Source organism: Phalaenopsis equestris, unplaced genomic scaffold (assembly GCF_001263595.1).
Source record: "Phalaenopsis equestris unplaced genomic scaffold, ASM126359v1 Scaffold229296, whole genome shotgun sequence".
NCBI lineage: Eukaryota > Viridiplantae > Streptophyta > Magnoliopsida > Asparagales > Orchidaceae > Phalaenopsis > Phalaenopsis equestris.
Genome location: NW_018247269.1, coordinates 176,320 through 195,535, shown reverse-complemented (window position 1 = coordinate 195,535; position 19,216 = coordinate 176,320). Strand labels below are relative to the sequence as shown.

The following is a 19,216-nucleotide window of genomic DNA, read 5'->3' as shown; positions in this document are numbered from 1 at the left end:
CAAAAGTAGATTTACGCATAAAATATAAAAAAATGGTTATGCCAAATTTAAATGCAATTATTAATTTCAAGCAAAAACAAGAAGAAACAAAAAGCTTGCCAATGACCAAAAGTAGTTTACCTTTTCACGATAAACAGACACCAAATCCTCTGGAACATAAAGCTTTCCTTCATCACCCAAAACTGGATCACAAACTACATGAAGAAACAGTCATTAGCTTCTACGGCACTTCTGATCTAATTAACCAGTAAACGCTTTTCCATACTGCAGTAAATCATGATGCTATCTCCAAATTTGAAACAAGGTTCACGAATAATCCTCAAATCATCCCATTAAAATCACACTTCTCTCATTTTTATCAAAATGAAAAACCAAAATAAAATTTAATTAATCCAATTAAAAAATTTACATATCATCAAAATATTTATTTTGAACTAGGAAAATTCCAAGAAAGAAAACAAACAACTAGACAAAAATAAAAAGCTTGTAATGAATAAGACAAAAAGAAAAAAAAAAGATAAATGTGCTGAAGAAGATTATGGGAGAATAGTAGAAATAAAGACTAAAACGAACAATAGGAATATTAATTAGAGCAATATAGAAACAGAACCATAATCCCATTGCAAAAAAAAATTTCTTTTCTTTTTTAGTAAAATGAGTTGATTCCTCGAATTAATTAAGAAATATAGAATACCTGAGAAATTTCTATACGCATGATTCAATGAGTTAAAATAGATTTAAATGAAATTCATAATACAAAAGACCTTGTTCAAACGATATTGTAAAGGAGGAGTATGTCACTAAGAACAACTAATGTAAGAAACCATATTTCATCTTTAATCAACTTGACAAAGCAATGAATGCGAAAAAGTATTCAATAATAGTCATTTGTAAATCAAATGTCACATAAAAATCAAATAAGTTAAACATAACTTTGTTGAGCTCAGTTTTGGTGAGGTCGCTTTCTCTTCTTAAAGCCTAGGATCTAACCTTAAGGTTTCCTACCGACTCTCTTAGACGACTAGTCTGGGGCCCACACTAATTATAAATTCAAATCACTTCTTGACTCCTCGCAGTTCGTGTGATCGTATCTAAATCCTCAACGCTTAGTTGAGTGGATTAAAACCAGCGCGACGAAGCTCGAGTCAAATACCCTTAGGATCTAAAGCCTTAGGAAACACTTTGTGTCGCCCGTGCACACTCATCGATGCACGAATACCACAGCGCACACGTCGACGCACACAATTGTTGAAATTCATGTCTCCCGCACCTGCAGGAGGCTCCACGATCGATCATAAGAGATTATTTCGACGAAATACGAATTTGATGTGTTTCCGACCCGATCTCGGATGACGAAACAGAGCGAGCTGGCGCGTCCGGAACGTCGACTTTAGTTAGGAAGGACTTCCACTTTGATATGGTTTCATGCACGAACGAGGGGTGCGCAATTCGAGGAAATTAAATATTATTTATACTTGGGGGTATGCCTTGTGCTATATAGCCATGGGGGGATCTTTTATTTCTGCCTAAATCCCTAACTCACTCACACCCCGTCCACCCTTTTGTTCTCCCATTCGCGACCCAAGCTGAATCCGACCGAACTCCCTCTTCCTCCTGATCACGAGCCAGCCCAGGCGGAGCCCTAGCCTTGCCTTTGACTCCTCGCCCGACATCCTCTGCCCGAGATGCCTCTTCCCGAAGCATCGCCTGCCTCATCGCCTGCCTCATCTTGTCAGGCAAGGAGGGCCTTCGTGATCCTTCGATCCTCGCTGAGGTAAGTTGACCCTGCCCGTTTGTTCCCTGGGTCACGAATGGGGAAACTCTCCTCCTTCCCGATGGTTCCTTTGTGGCCTCGACTGCGGTGAGTTTTCTTTCGGCTGGGGATGTTGTGTCGTCTAGTTGAGTCCCCCGAGCTCCTTTTTCTTCTCTCTGGTGTCGATAAAACTTGGTAGGGGAGAGTTCTCAGGGAGGTTACGAAGCTTGAGGCCTGGGGAGATTCTGCGAAAATTTCTTCTCGGCTAGGTGCTTGTGAGCATGGAGTTGTGGCTTTGCTTGTGAGCTTGAGGTTTAAGAGTGTCGTGATTTTTTTTGGTTGATTACAGAAGCCCGAGCAGGGTATGTTTCCTCTCTCCTACTCTTCTTCTTTGCTCGACACATGCTGGAGACCTTAAAATAGGGGAATGCATGCATAGGGGGGGTTTATTTTGTTCCTGTTAACATTTAATGCTGGAATCATGGCTAGCTGTTACATTTTAGCTTACTTCAGTCCAAATACATGGTATTAGGTCTTTTTTAAATATTACATGGTACTTAGCTAAGAATGTAGGCTAATGAAAGGCATGGTTTAATTCCATGGTTTAATTCTTATGAATTCTTATGCATGTGTGAGCTTCCTCCTTATGTTCTTATCACATTTATGCTGGTATGTTAAAGTTTAGGGGTTGTTTTAGTCTTCTAAACTGCGGTTTTCCTTGCTGCCTGGGTTTAACATGGAGGATTTCTGAGCTGTGTTAGCCCTACGGGGCTGCGGTTTCCTTTGCTATATTGATTTGATACTGAGGCTTTTGAAGATTTTAATTTGGGGGCTTTGTTTTGTGCTTCCCCGTTGCCCTCCTACTCGAAACATATTCAGGTAGCTTTTATTTGATTTTGGGGCTCTTGGAGGTTTGGTTTGCTGGTTGGATTTTGTTTCTTGTTGTTCCCTCTATTTTAATATATGCTGGAATATCTTTTTGGTGATTTGAGCAGCTGTTTGGTGGCTCGGTTTTGCTCTTTCTGCTACTGCTCTTGTTCGAATCATGTTGGGATTATTACTTGCTTTGAGCAACTCTTTTAGTGGTTCAATTTTGCTCCCTGACGATGCTCCTATTCGAATGATACTGGAATCTGTTTGATGTTTTGAGCAGTGCTTTCGGGGTTTAGTTTCATTTCCTGTTGAGGCTTTCCCATTCAAAATATATGTTGGATGAAAATTTGGTTTTCTTTGAAGCTTGGGAGCTTGTTTTGGGCTTGGTTTTAATTCCTAGTTGCCCCTAGTCGTAAGCCTTCTTGTTGTGTTTCTTCTGCTTGGTTTGGGTTTTGCTGTCCCCTTTGCTGCTTCCCTTCCTGCTATTTCCTAAGTGTGGGTGTGGGTTGGCTTTCCCTCCTGGCGTCCCTGACCGTGAGCCTTCCTGTTGTGTTCTCTTATTTGCGTTGAGTGTTAGCTGGTGGCTCCCCTGTGGCTGCTCCTACCCGTGAGCTTGTGGCTGTTGGTTTGGGTTTGCTGGCTCCTCCTGCTGCTCCTACCAGAGAGCCCCTTTTGTTTGCGTATGTTGGTTACCTTGTGCACCTGTTTGATGGCTCCTTGTTGCCCTGGCCGTGAGCACCTATATGGGATTCTTTGAATGATGTTGGGTTCATATGGCAATGGAAGCTTTTGGCTCGAGGTAGAATTAAATGCTTTAATGTTGGTAAAATGAAATATTTCGATTCTTGTTATTTGGAAGAATTCAAATGCCTCTTTTCGAGGAATGATTTGTTAAATGTTTGGAGATGTTTCAAGACCCAATTTTGCGGGCTGAATTGAGTGCAATAAAAAAGACGATAAAAAAAAAGGAAAGAAAAAAAAATCTTTTGATATTTGAGAAAGGTTTGAGGAATAGCTTAGAGGTCTCTAAATTGTGCATTTTTGGGTTGTTCCTGGCTAGCATCGGGAAGTGTGCCCATCTCATTGCTCATTCAAGAAGTCCCATCGAGTGGATATTTTAAGCTAACCCTCCTACCGCTTTGCTTTTCTTTCCTAAATTGATTTCGGAGGTAGTTTAGTCTTCTTTCTTTTGCATTTCTTGCTTTTCGGTTCACTTTCCTTGCTTCTTGGTTTGGGTTTTAAATGGTTGTGTCTGATACATAAGTACGTATATATAGCTTTGGCTATATATGAAACCATCAATCAAGGTCGTAAGTTGGACGGACTTTTTGGGGTATTGGGTTTTGATGATAAAGGCATTCGGTGGTAGAGCGAAATAATATTTCATCCTATAATATCGAAACCCAATCCCGGGACCCGTTGAAACGTAGGATGACGATATTATTCACCGACACTAGACTAGCAGGGCTCCCTTGCCTTCTTAGGTTGTTGGTGGTCCAAGCCCCAACAGTGCGATTGACTTGTGGATAATCATATTTTCAATAAAATAAAAATGATAAGAACAGATACGTTATTTTCAAAATATTTTGACTACCAAAATTGATACTACTTTTTTTCTATGCATGAAGCCTATACGCAGGTTAAAAATAGCAAAATTCGATTTTCCACTTGTTAATCGCCAATATTGGGCTAAGGAGTACCTACCAAAGTTGGTATAGTAGGACACCTTTCTAGTTGAATGTCGAGCTCTATACATACGGGTGACCGATAGTCGCCTTTGAAGTCCCTCAAGAATACCTAATTCTGAGTCTAGCCCGACCCGTACAGTTACGGCTTTCTTTCTTTCTTCGGATTTTTTTTTGTGTTTTCCTACGTTTTTCTTGAAATCGGATATTTATGTGTTTCTTACAATTTTATCAAAATCTTCGAAAAAGCACTTGTGATTTTCTCCGAATTTTCATCGTGTTTTCGACGATTTTCCTCGAATTACCTTGAGTCATCTGCCGCCTTTTCTCGAGTCTTTTCAAGAGCTGTCGACCCGTCAGGTATACGGGTTTGTTTTACGATTACAACGTTTACTTTTGTTACTGCACACTTTATTGCATATACACATAATTCATGTCTGCAATACTACTGTATACTGTTTACTGCGTTTCGTAGCATGTTCCCTTTTATAACACATGTTGTTTCTACAGACTTGCGGGGGACTTTTAGGTTACAGGCCAGTAGAACACTTGGTTTAGGAGGTACCCCGTAGCGAACCACTGACCCAATAATTTTACATCTTTATACACCACAACTCTGTGCCTCTAATTGATCTGTTAGGATCTTAGAGTAGTCTTTTTAAGAAGCAAAGCGTACAGAGGGCGACGATCGAGACCGTGACGACGAGGTGTAGGATGTCTCCTTAGAGTTAAGGTCCAATCGTAGAATAGTTGGGAAGTCACCGGGGTTTTCCCTGGATCTGTGACATCCCCTACCTTTCACTCCATTGACTCCTGAAAAATAATTGTTCATATTTTGAGCCCTTTCTCCTTATGATTTCCTCATATTCATCCTTAGAAACCTAAACTTTGCAATCTTGAAGACAAAACCACAAATCTTAATCGAGAATTTTTTTAAGTGATTTCAGTCATTTAAGATGTAATTAACTATAGGGGTATGACCATATAGGGAACTTAAGAACTCAGCTTAAAATAAATCTTATTTAATCTCTCGTATTACATAGAGGAACTTGTCGGTCAACATAAAGGTTCGCAGACTAAAACGAATATCATAATATCTTTAGTTTATTTAATCGAGTCGCGTTAGTAAGTAATATGTCTATTCCTCTAGATAGATGTATCGCTTATGGTATTGTGTTCGATCATTTAAACTATTGTAGATATGAGATCGATTCGGTCTTACATTTTAAAAAAATTAAAATATTACTTTTTTTTCAAATTATACATATAAATTAAATTAAACCTCTTTTAAAATCGGGCGTCAGGATATCCATTCCGGTGGCCGATAATTTCTAATTTGGCGACCGACAAACTTGTCTATCAACTGAAAATAATTTTGAAGTAGGAAAATGGCACTATAATTTAAGTGTAGTTACTGATTGTCTCTTTTAAAATCTTAATCTTCATCAGATTAACTTGACACTTCTAACACCTTTTACCTGATTTGACTATATCTAGATCAATAATGATATCCAACTTTCATTATCTTGTATGAAATCAAATACTCATATGTGCTAAAATAGAACGAGTTAATCACCCTCCAATAATATAATATTCCTTATTAGAATTTTGGTGGAATCTCTAAATTAAGCTTATTAAGAGTTGTTCCAAAATATAAATATTTATTTCATTAAAATAAATTCCAAATTAAGATTGCTCTCAACTATGATGCAACTAGTAAAGTATATTGCAATACGCCACAATTTTAATATCTCGGGAATTTTAGTGAATAACCGAATAACCTAAAGAAAACAATTAAATTTGAAGTTTTTATTTAATAATTTATTCTAATTATTATAAAGAATAACATAATTTATTAAAAAAATTTAATTTTTAAATTTTGTTAATTAAATTCATGAGCTTTCTTTCAAATACATATATATAATTTTTCAAATTAACTAATAGGTTTTAATTAAATTTAGTAAATAATTTACATTATTTATTTATCTAATAATCTTCATCACTAAAAACAATTAAAATTTTGCATTAGACCTTACCAAGGTTTAATTGTTTGCACAAGTTTGTTCATTGGCTCCCTCTCCACTCACACACTCAATATTTTGTAATGAAATTTGTTGAAGCTTCTATTCTCCAGCTTTCGTGATCATGCTCGTCGACGTTCTTAAGGCTGTCAAAAGAGCTCTTTGTTTGTGAATAGCTCGTGTTGGGATCATTTTAGCTCAAAATACAAAAGTATAAATATTATTAATTTAATAATAAATTATATATATTTATATCGAAGTTTAAATCACCACAGCTTGTGTGGTCGTGTTGCTTTAAGCTTTTTTTTTCCATATGAATGGCGCAGGTTTGAATCCAACAATCTACATCTATTTTTCTAATTAATTTAAATGGTCCAATTTCGAGCCAAACATAAATAAGAATATGTAAATTGAGCATAACGCAGGCCAAGCCTAAGCTATCTGAAGCTCGGCTCATTTACAGCCTTAAACATTCCTACTCGAGTGTATCGCCTATTCAATCAAACACGGAGTGTCCACCTCGACACGCTTTTACATCCCCTATTCCACTCTTAGCCAAGGCCATACAACCTTCCAATTGTGTTTGACACATCGCCCTCTCCAGCATGTCATATTGCACATATTCAGGTGATTGTTTGCTTAGGCTCGGTTGATCAAGCAAGTCGATAAACTCGTTATTCTTGCACTTTTATCATTTGCATGATCTTTATCTCCTCTTCTTTCAATGTTCTCAATCTCAATTTTGCACAGGTTTGTCCCCTTGGACTGCTTCGCACCTTTGTCTTCCCCACTTGCCTTTTTTATTTATTACAGAAGCACGAACATTCACACTCTTATATGATAATGCCTTCTACTTCGTCTCCCACATGCCACTTCGACTGCCTGTTCTCACTCTTTCATCCCCTGCTTACCATTCTTAGGAGTCAAAGCCACACATGCTAGTTTGTTTACCCCTTTTCATCTTCGAAGGTTATTACATTACATTCGCAGGGAGATGCAGCCCAGTCCGGGCATACAAAAAGGAGATAAGCTGATTGTAGATAAGCCAGGTTAACATTTCAAGCTACGCTTCTAATAGTTGAGTTTAATAAGACTAATGGTATCCACAACTACAAAAGTAATCTAGGAGCCGTACATCATACAAATATTGCTCCAATGCACGAGCAGTCACATATTCCTTTTATCATATGACAAAATTAAGTGACACTTGCATGATAGGGTGATGAGATAGTTCGGAGCAATAAACCTAATTTATTTGTAGCTGATAAAGACTGATTTCCTAAAACTAGGCGACAAAAGAAAAGCACATATAGATTAGGTCGATTATTACTAGACCTATATACAACTAAAGAAGAATATGCATGCACTCATCACCCAAGGTAAGACACAATAACAATGACTGATGGAAACATTTTTTAATTGGTACAAATCATAAGCTTCGTTAAGCTTACTTTGGGTCTTGATGGAGCCACCTAGGAGTTACTATCCTATGGCACCAAAAAAATGAGTGTTGTATGTGCTCATTATTTTTTCTACCAGGACAAGAAATCTCTAATCTTCTTTGCTAACACCTTTTTTTGATACAACAACATTTCTTCTTTGCACTATGGCACTACAATATTTTCTAGAACAAAGGGCCCACTAGTTTAGCGCGCTTGGACACAGTTGCAGAGTTTTGTAGGCATGTTTGAGAGCATATGCACATCAGTGGTGATAAGGATCTTAATAGCATGACATTGACCGCTCACCTTAAAGTTGAGGAGCTTAAATCATCAACATATGCAGATCAAAGGCCAACTTCGTAACACGGGGAATACATTGTCACAATATATCATCGACTAGAGAAATGTGCCTAATCAGAGTGAGTGGACATCATTTGGCCTATTCAAGCCAGGTTGATCGTTAGCTTACCTGGGAAGCATCAGATAGCCAATGGCTTCTTTTCAACAAGCCCTTTAAGGATGACACCTAGCTCGTCATCCTTAATACATCCTTATGCTGAATAATATTGGATGTCATCTCTATTTCTATCGCAGCACCCATAGATCATTACAAAAACTGATCAAGCTGACATCACCCATTAGGTACAAGGGCCAGCTAAGCAAGAACAAGAATGGCACATTTACATGCCTACTAACTATCAACAAGGTAGGAACCAATGCTTTACAATAGAGACATAGGCATAAGAGTTGGGGTGCGGTGCCCGAGCGTTTGATTTGGTGGCTGTGGTTGTATGAAATCTCAGTTCAAAAGCTGATGTAAAAAAATTTACTATTTAAAAGTTGGTGTTTCCGAAACAGTTATTTTGTTTGAAAAATTTGTATTTGAAAGTGTCGTTTGTGAATGAAATATCGAAATAACCTCATTTAAGGTGCACCCGCACCACTATTAGGCTGCCAACCGCAGTGCCGAGAGAGAATCAAATTATTTTTTAGCAAAAAATTTATGATTGATCAAAAAAATTATTTATATTATGAATACATGATTAATTATTTATAATAATTTCAAAAAAAATATTAACGAGCATAAAATTATTTTTCACTATGAATTGTAAGGACTCAAATTTTATACTTCCTAAATCTATTAACTTTATATGCCTCATAAGGTATAATATTGATTAATTACCAAGTTTATTATTTAATTAAAAAATAAGGTAGCACACGCATCTAAAATCCCCTGGAATGCATCTAAAAACCCAACTTCTGTAACCTTTTTTTTGCCTTTAAAAACCCCACCGAACCCTTCTTTTAAAATAATGTGATGAATTTTCAAAAATATATAATAATAACGTGATGGGTAAAATAGTGAATGAAAAAGAAAAACCCACCCCAAACACATGACGCAAGACCCAACCACGGTCGTGAGGGAGAAGAAAAATCGTCGTGGGTTAAAACATGATGCGTCAGGAAGCACGAATCAAACGCTCAATTTGGAGACTTAGTTTAGAAAGTTGCCTGAAAAGTTCAAACAAACACACCCTTAGTTGTCCTTTTTTCTAACTTTTTTTAATTAATTAGTCAAAACAAATAATATCATATAAGATGAGACTTTGTATGCCCATATTTATTGTGCTCTAAAAAAAATAAAACCTCATATGCTTGAATTGTTTTTTAAATATTTATTGTTGAAATATAACATTCTTAGGTAAATCCATATCAATTAGTTAATCATCCACCAAGGAAAATATTATATAGGTACAACAAAAATATGAGCACGAAATGAAAAACTAAGGATCCCGTTTAGAACAATATAGCAACCACATACATCCAAATAAAAGTAGGGGTATTGTAAAAAATAATTAGGCATTACTATACCAAAAGCGATATTACAAGTCATTTAGAAGCATTTCTCGATTCTGCGTCAAACATTCTTTTCTTTTCAAACCTATACATTTTGGTTTATAATTGCTTCTGTGTGGTGATATGTTTTGCACTATAGCAGAGTTCGTACTCTTTTTCGATATCTTACCAGCTTCTCTAATTAAAAACTTATTATAATCAACATGTGGATGCATTGCATAAGTCGTAGATACATATCTTATATAAATTTATCATTGATCCTATTCTACACTCTATGGAATTTCGCTACGGTCTAATTCCACATGACCCTCGATACCTAGCAATTGAATGATATAATCTTTATAATTTTATAAACTCTCATCAATATATCATATGGGCAACTCCAAAAGGTTTGGTTCCAGCAGTCCATTATTCCACCTGCTCTCCAGTGGCTACATGACTTAGCTCCAGTAATACATGATTCAGTTTTTCCTTGATGAAGAAACTATTAATCTCCACAGGTTTAGTACTACCGTGTTGCACCGAGTTGTTAGATATTGATTGTTGACTTGTCACACCACCACAACTTCATCTGAGCTCCTTGGTCCACCTTGAGCACTACAAACAAGGCTCTCTGACATATCATATCGGCAACTCCTAAAGGCCTTGGCCCAGTAATCTGTCTCTCTTGTTGACCACGCTAATACAGAGTGTTTCTTGCTCTTCCAAGAGATCAAGTTGCCCACAGCTCGCCCGGTTAGAGTCGAAATATACCTCAATGCCTACATACTCATTCTTTATGAAGATCAATTCTTTCTTTGTTACACTCTTCAGGTACCTTAGAACCCGATACACTGCGTCTATGTGGCTCTTTCTTGGATCATGCATAGCAGCTCACGACGCTCGCAGCAAGATGTTGGGTGAGTGTGACTCAGATAGATTAGAAGGCCACCAATATTTGGCAACTCTCAAAATCAATTAATCCTCATGTCTTTGCGCTCAGCTTGGCTTTCTAATCAATTGGAGAGACTACAGGCTCGCACCCCAATATGCATGTTTCCGTGAGGACCAGTACATACTTCCTCTAAGGCAAGGCCATCCCCTCTGGTCACAAGCCACCTCAATCTCAAAGAAACATATGCGTTGTTCAAGATCCTTCACCTCAAATTCTTTGCCCAATCTTACTTTTAGGTAATCTTTGTCTCATCATCACTAGTGAAAATCATATCATTAACGTACACAGCAAACATAGTGGTGTGACATAGTGATGCGACCTCTATTTTGTCGAAAGAATACCGTTGATCGGCATTGATATGTCGATATCCCATGCCAACCATAGCCTTTCTAAACTCGTCAAACTAGGCACGAGAAGGCTGCCTCAAGCCATAAAGTGGCTTCTTGACCATGCCTACCTTGCCAACTGTCTGAACTGTGTTGAATCATGAAGGTATCTCCATATACACCTTTTCTAGTAACTCACCACAATGAAATGCATTCATCACATTGAGTTGGTGCAACCTCCACCCATCATTCGCTGCTAACGAAAATAAAATTTGTGCTCATCTTTGTTACTGGTTCAAGATCTTGTCATACGTCTGATTGTACTCTTTCGCCACCAATCGCACCTTGCAATGCTTCACTTTCCCTCACAGATTTTTTTTCGCTGTGAATATCCACTTGCACCCCCAACTCCTCTTTGCCCCACTGATGGTAGCACTCTCTGATGTTCGATTTTTATCGAGAGCCCCAAGCTCTTCATGCCTGGGTGCTTTCCACTTGGAATCCTTCTTAGCTACTTGCCAAAACTTGGGTAAAAAGATAGTGCCCAAAATTGCAACGAATGTTCCATGTATGGGTGATATGTTAGAGTATGACAAACTGAACAATGAAATGTGAGAAATTGAAACGATCAGAAGAATGTCCCGTATTGTTGTGAGAAGTCCTTAAGTCACAGGGGTGGAAGAAGGAAGAGGAATAATATCACCTGTGCAGTTTTAGTCTGAGGACGATTGTGTGGGTGTCTCAAGCTTCGGAGGAGACCAGAAGAGGGGACTTGCTGGCATGAGTGGCACTGCAGCACTATTTCCTCATTCTGTTTTTTCCTCCTTGTAAACACACTCTGCTCCCTTTGAGCCTGAATCCTACCACCTCCAAATTTAATCTTTTCACTTTCGATCTCCTCATATACCGGCTCCTCAGTCGATTCATCCCAAATCAAAAGGACAAGGCATCACGCCCACATGTACCAATCTCTCACCATCACTACTCTCCCTCTCTCGTCTCATATCTTCAGTATCTTGCAAGTCACCAAAGACTAAAGTCACCTTATGGGTGTAGTACGATTTGAATTCTCTAAATGGCACAAATAGTCTCTTCTATATCAGGCTCCAACAAACATACCCCTTCTATATAGCAGAATTACCCACGAAAATATATTTCACGGCTCTAGGATCCAAATTCCCTACTATTGGTATGCTTCCCTTCACAAAACATACAAAGCCCAATACCTTCAATGAGAGGATTTTGTGATTATCTCCTTTCAACATCTGACAATGAGGCTTCTAATTAAATACTCCGAAGCTCATTCTGTCGATTAATTGAGCAGCTGTCAAAAGCGTTTGCCCCCACAAGTGCTTTGGGACATTCATCGCGATCATCATGTTACGGGCTACCTTTAGAAGGAGTCTATGCTTTCTATCCGCTAATCCTTTTTGAGCCGATGTGTATGGAGTTTATTCTTTCCATCCCTTTCTTGTCTCATATCTTCAGTAACATGCAAGTCACCAAAGGCTAAGGTCACCTTCCGGATGCAGTACGATCTGAATTCTCTAAATGACAGAAACAGTCTCTTCTATATCAGGCTCCAACAAACATACATCTTCTATGTAGCAGAATTACCCACGAAAATATATTTCACAACTCTAGAATCCAAATTCCCTACTATTGGTCAGTTTTCCTTCACAAAACATACACAGCCCAATACCTTCACTGGGAGGATCTTGTGATTATCTCCTTTCAAAATCTGACAAAAAGGCTTCCAATTAAATACTCCGGAGCTCATTCTGTTGATCAATTGAACAGCTGTCAAAAGAGTTTGCCCCCACAAGTGCTTTGGGACATTCATCGCAATCATCATGCTTCGGGCTACCTCTAGAAGGAGTCTATTGTTTCTATCCGCTAGTTTTTCAGCCGATGTGTATGGAAATATGGTTTGATGTTATATCCCTTAGGCTAATAAGTGTTCTCCAAATGTCTTGTTGATATACTTCGTCTCATTATCAAACCTCAATACATTCACTACTGCACCATATTGAGTATGGATTGTCTTATGAAAATATTTAAAGCATGCAAACACATCACTGTTATTTTTCATCAAATACAATCAAATAACATAAGAAAAGCAATCAGTAAAAGCCACAAAATATTGATAATCATTCAGCAAATTAGTAGAACAAAATATCCAAACATCAGAATGTATCAAATAAAAAATATAAAAACTCTTATTACCTGAATTGTTATAAGAGATCCTAGTAAGTTGGCAAACTCACAAGCATCAGAAACAAGTTTTTGTTTATTTGTCTTTTCATACAAAGACGGATACAATCAACTCCATAAAAACTATAACAAGAGTGTCTTATGCACCTAGGATGTAGCAGCACCACATCCTCCACACCCCTCACAGATCCCCCTACTCTGGGGCTTATGACAAGATGAGTTGGGAGACTCTTTGTGAGATTCAAGGTCGAATAAACTTCCCTACAAAATTTTTCAACTAGGTGCTCCAGTGCGTCAAGCAAACAATTTTCTGCCTGCTAAAGATCTGAATGGATACAAGCTAAATGTGGGTTTAGGCAAGTATGTCCTTTGTCACCTCACCTCTTTATCCTTTGCTCGGAACTGCTACCTCTCTCCCTCAAACAACAACATTGGGAAGAGCCTTTCCCACCTTTTATATCCTGACAATATTTTTTTATTTGCGCAAGACAATCCACTACTGCTGAGGAATTGCTAAAACTATTACAGCTCTACTGTGGATGGACGAGGCAATGGATCAACCACCTTAAATCTTCGGTCCTCTTTAGCCGCACCACTAAAGGGGGGAAAAGAATCGACCTGCGAGAACCCTCAAGTTCCGGAAAGTTGAGGAGTTCGATTGCCTGGGCATCCTTCTTGCAATCCATAAACTCCAATATTGTGACTTTGAAAAAATCTATCAAAAGGCGAATAACTTTTATCACTTGACAGAAGAACAACCCACATTCGCACTCCTCCCTATTTGTAACTACCTCCTCGTGCATGTTCAAGCCCCTAAAAAAGCTTTTGCTGAAATTAAAAGAAATGCAGGGATTTTCTTTGGAATAAAGACCCAAACCAACGTTGGCTGCATTATGTGAACTAGATGGAATTGGGTAAACCACCCTGGATTCACAATGATGAGAGGTGGAATGCCCTCTTCATGCGCGCCTTTCTTAGGATTTCCTACACAGTAACCAATTGACCTTAAGAGACTGTATTGAAGAAAAACATGGTAGGCTTCTGGATCAGCAAACCACCTTGCGTGGGGACTCCTCTTCATGGAAAATTCTTAATGATGGGGCTGAAAACCTGCAGCCAGTCACGCGTTGGAGAGTTGGAGATGGCAATTCCATATCTGTTATGGACCAGACTTGGGTGCTTGATATGCCTTTCTCTTGTTGGCCTACATTTATCAGCAATATCCGTCTTGAAAACTGCATGATTGCCGATTTACGCCATGGCAATGATTGGAATAGGGAACTGCTTCATCCATGTTTCGGTATTGATCTCCAGCACAAGATCCTGTAGATCCAGTGGGACACCAACTCAGGTGACCAAGTTGAGTTGTATGCATGGAACTCTGGTCACACCATCACCTCTCTGCTTACCTAGCGCAGTTTGAGGAACAGGAAGAACGCTTTAACTGGCACAAATAACTGAAGTTGCATCCCCGAGAGAACCTCTTTGGTGGCGCTTGATTAGAAATGCTCTTTCTACCAAAAGTTGGCTTCAACGTCATGGCATCCCCGAGGAACGGGCTTGCCTTTGGGGTTGTTAACAGCGAGAAGATAGTTCTCATGTGTGCACTAGCTGCCCTTTGCTCATTTCCACTGTTGATTGTCTTCAGAAATGGGTAGTGCACAATCGACTCTCTGCTGCTAAGACCGAAACCTGTCAAATAGCATCCCAAACCATTACGCGTAATTTGCTCTTGCCCACATCCACTGCAACACAGTTTATAATTGTTCGCATGCTCGAACAACAAGAAACATGGCAAACCGTTTCGAACTCCGAATGTTATTGCTGTTACAGTCTTGTAGGCTCTCACTTTTCCCCATCTTTACCCAATACAGGAGCAATGAATATCTCTCTCACACAATCCGTTTTCTTATATTTCTTGAGGAACAAGAAGAACGCTTTAACTGGCTCAAACAACTGAAGTTGCATTTTCGAAAGAACCACTTTTGGTAGCGCTTCATTAAAAAAGCTCTTCCTACCCAAAAATGGCTTCAACGCCATGGCATCAGTGAGGAACGAGCTTGTCGCTGGGGATGTTCACAACTAGAAGATAGATCTCATGCATGCACTAGCTGCCTTTTGCTCGTTTCTACTGTTGATTGTCTTCAAAAATGGGTAGTGCACATTTCACTCTCTGTTGATTGGACCCAAAACCTGTCAAATGCTATCCCAAAGCATTATGTGTAATTTGCTCTTGCCCACATCTACTACAACACAGATTATCATTGTTGGTGTGCTCGAAACACCAAGAAACATGGCAAACCATTTGGAACCCTGATGCTATTGCTACATTAGTCTTGGGGGTTCTCTTTTTTCCCCATCTTTACCCAATACAGGAGCAATAGAACATCTCACGGTGACATGGCTCGGTTTCTTACCTTTTTTCATGCTGCCCGCTAAAGATAAACTTTGATGGTGTGCTTCTTTGCTCGCATGTGGTTGGGCTTAGCAATGTTATTAGGCACAAAACATGCAAATGCCTTGTTGCAGGTCAGAAATGGGAACGTTGAGATTTGATGCATGCGGAACTTGAAGCTGCTCTTTTTATCACCAACTAGGTTGAGCCTAGAATGTTTGAAGTTAATGTTATTATCATTGAAGGTGACTGTTGCAATGTTATAAACTTCCTCCAACAAAGCTCGAACCAACATCATTGGAGCTGACAGCCTCAGTAAAGTACAGTTTTAGGTTTTTTATTGAAATTTAGCAGGTTTTACTTCATTTTGTTTCTCGTTCTTGTAACAAGTTTGCTCATTTTTGTGCTCAGCAAGCCTTGAGTGATAGTTTTATTATTTGGGAAAATGATACTTCTCTTGCCCTCTTCCCTCTCATAGAAGAAGATAGAGCTCACATAGGAAGGTCCTAAGGTTCCTTTTGTACTTTTCTAATTTTGATTTTTCTTTTAATGCAAAATGCACACCCTTCACAGATCCCCTGCTCCAACACTCTCTATCATGGATGTCAAGGTTGAGTCCATCCTCTCTCTATCCAAGTACCAAAGCCCACTATGACACGTTCCAGTCCTAAGTGTCTGACCGGTCCCTTTCTCTTGAAATATTATCTTAGAAATATTAAATAAAACAACACATTTTAGTTGAGGAATAACGACACTAATGAATAAAAAATTCACTGAAAAGTAAGGAGCATTCAAAACATTAGACAAAGTCATAAAATCGGTACACCTCAATATACTCTTACCAACTATAAGTGCTGTACCATTAGTAGTTTGGATGTTCTCTGGAACTGCTAAATGGGTATAAGAAATGAACTTTCTAGCATTAACTATCATATATCGAGAAACACCAGAATCTATTATCCATTATGGTTTTCTTATGGTGGAAATAGTGGCAAGAGCATATGTAACACGAGTACCATTGTCAGAGTGAGCATAAGTAGCAATGATACTCCTTGATGACGACGAGGTAGATACATCCTCAACCCCATCACATGATGCTTTCTGATTCCTCTTCATCATCTCCGGACGAGTGAGAGAGCGACGGTCGAGAAGAGAGGAGCGGCGGTATTTTAGCGACAACTAGGGTTAGGGTTTAACTTTAATAACAAAAAGAAATAATTTATTTGAAAAGTTATACTATTCACTAACGATTTGGGCTTATATAGACTCTTACAAATAAATCTCTAAACTTCTTTAATAATTCCTATTTACCAATAGAACCATAAACTAGATACAAATCTAAACAATAAACGTCAGCTCCAATAATGATATTATTGCTTGGGTGCTTATTTAACAAAACCTCCAAAATAGCCTCAATAATAACTCATCAAACTCTACTCTTTAGAGATGTGTATGACATTTTGTGATCTCATTAGCTAATTCATTAGGGTCCTAAGCAAGCATTGTGGGTTCCTTAAGTAACAAAATATCTTAAGTCTAACCAATACACATCTTCATAGTGGGCTTTCAACTCTACATAGTCGATCCATTGACAACCTTTTCTCAGTCCAGTCGTAGCTAATTTTATTTTAGAAGTTCAATTCCTCAATAACAGCAATGTCTTTCTCAGAAAGTATACGAGTTTGCACTCATGAATTATGTGCTCGGCCCTCCATTTTAGGAAAAATTTTATCTTCCAATAATCGACTCTCTTAACAGCTCCTTGAATAACCTAATTTTTCAACCATAATGAATGTGAAGGTCGTGGATTTAAGAATTAGTGCCCCGTCAAGGAAGGTGCTAATGAGCATGCACTGGTGGCCATCCATATGGAGAAAAGAGAAGTGGAAGACTACTTCTACAATGGAAAGTTATGAAACCTAAGGAGAGCTAGTGTTGAAGACAACCAAACCAGAATTAATAAAAATGAACTCACCAATTGGATTATATAAACATTGGTGAAATTCAATGTACGATTGAATCAAAAGTAATTACTATATGACATAAAGCAAATTGCTAAAAATACATTAATACAAGACTGCTATAATATGCTTGGTTAAGAAAGTCAAAAATAATCAGACAAAAAAAAAATTAAATCCATGCTTCTCCTATTCAATCCAAATACGCAATAAATGGGATCAACTAGACAGCTATTAATTGGAACAAGGCTGCTAATACATGCTTGGTTGTGAAAGTCAACAATGAACTGACAAAAAAAAAAGATTACGTGAAAAATAATCAGGCATGTCCCTTCTAGCCCGACTGCACAATAGAGACGTTAAAGTAGACAGCTATAAAGTGACATAAGACTGCTATTTAATGTTTGGTTTTGAAACAATAACAGCCATGTATGTCCGTCTCAGTTTGACAGTGCAATAAATGGCATAATCTAATCAGAATACTAAAAAAATAGAGAGCTATAGAAAATTACAACGATACATGCCACTTAACAAAAATTTTAACAGTATCAAACTCTTCTCCAAAAAACCAAGTTCAACCATTAGTGCAATTAACAACTTTTAAAAAGAATTATAGAAAAGATATCTCATGACGTATACACCACTTTCCTAAGCAAGGTTTCCCCACAAAATTATTTCTCATTTTTCAAATAATTTAATATTGCACAAATCCTGACTTATAAATTTTCTCACAGTATCTCAAAAATGGGACCGGATTTTCTTATATTAATTTTCTTAACAAACAATATTATTATTTTAATATTAAAATTGTATTAACTTGTATACATTGTGGAAAGGGTTATAAGCAATATATTAATTTTTTTTAATTTCAGTTAAATTTTTTATCTAATTTGAATTAATTTAAATTTTATTATTTTATATATATATATATATGTGTGTGTGTGCGTGTGTGTGTGTGTTATAGCACGTTCTAGCAATCTGCATGGCTCAGATTTTATTTCACTGCTTAGCATGGATAATGAAATTTTGCATTTTGTTTTCGTGTGATGGATAACACTGCCGTTGCCGGTCCCAAGCCTGGATGCGAAAAGTGGAGGGTTGTGTTAGGTAGTCGACAGCCAGCGTAAAACTTGTCGAAAAAATCATGACATGAATCATTTTGATCATTTTGTAAGTGCTAGGGCGTCCCCTGGAAGCGACGCGCTGTATAGCCTGAATACAGTGAAAAGTGTGCAAGGGCCGCTACACCGGCGCCCGGGTGTAGTGTTAAATAAGCAAGGGTTCCCACATTACGGGCGAATGCGGGTAAAGAAGTTAGTCCATGAAACTAATGAAACTAATATTAGGATAGGATCTTGGAATATAGGCACTCTCAATGGTAAATTAATGGAATTAGTTGATATTATGATTCATAGGAAAATTAATATCTTATGTATTCAAGAAACTAAGTGGGTGGGAGAAAAGGCTAAGGAGATTGATAATTTAGGTTTTAAACTTTGGTATTCTGGTAAGAGTCGCACTAGAAATGGTGTAGGTGTAATTATAGATAAGAGTTTAAAAGATAATGTTGTAAAAATTAATAGAGTTGGTGATAGAATTATAGCCCTTAAGATTATCATTGATACTAAGATTTTTAATATTATAAGTGTTTATGCTCCTCAAGTAGGTTTAGATACAGAGTCTAAAGATAAATTTTGGAATGACTTAGAAGACTTAATACAAATGATACCTCTTGAAGAAAGAATTTTTATTGGAGGA

The 19,216-nt window shown here is 37.9% G+C and overlaps 1 protein-coding gene across 3 annotated transcripts in view; it reads right to left on the bottom strand.

Annotated features, from left to right (window-relative positions):
- LOC110038025 (pyridoxal kinase) overlaps positions 1 to 19,216 on the bottom strand; it is a 135,240-nt gene that overhangs the window by 70,866 nt on the left and 45,158 nt on the right. For all 3 annotated transcript variants that reach the window (XM_020742782.1, XM_020742781.1, XM_020742783.1), the window contains one exon: positions 121 to 194. In XM_020742782.1, the coding sequence (XP_020598441.1) occupies positions 121 to 194 (74 nt within the window). The remainder of the gene's footprint in view (positions 1 to 120; positions 195 to 19,216) is intronic.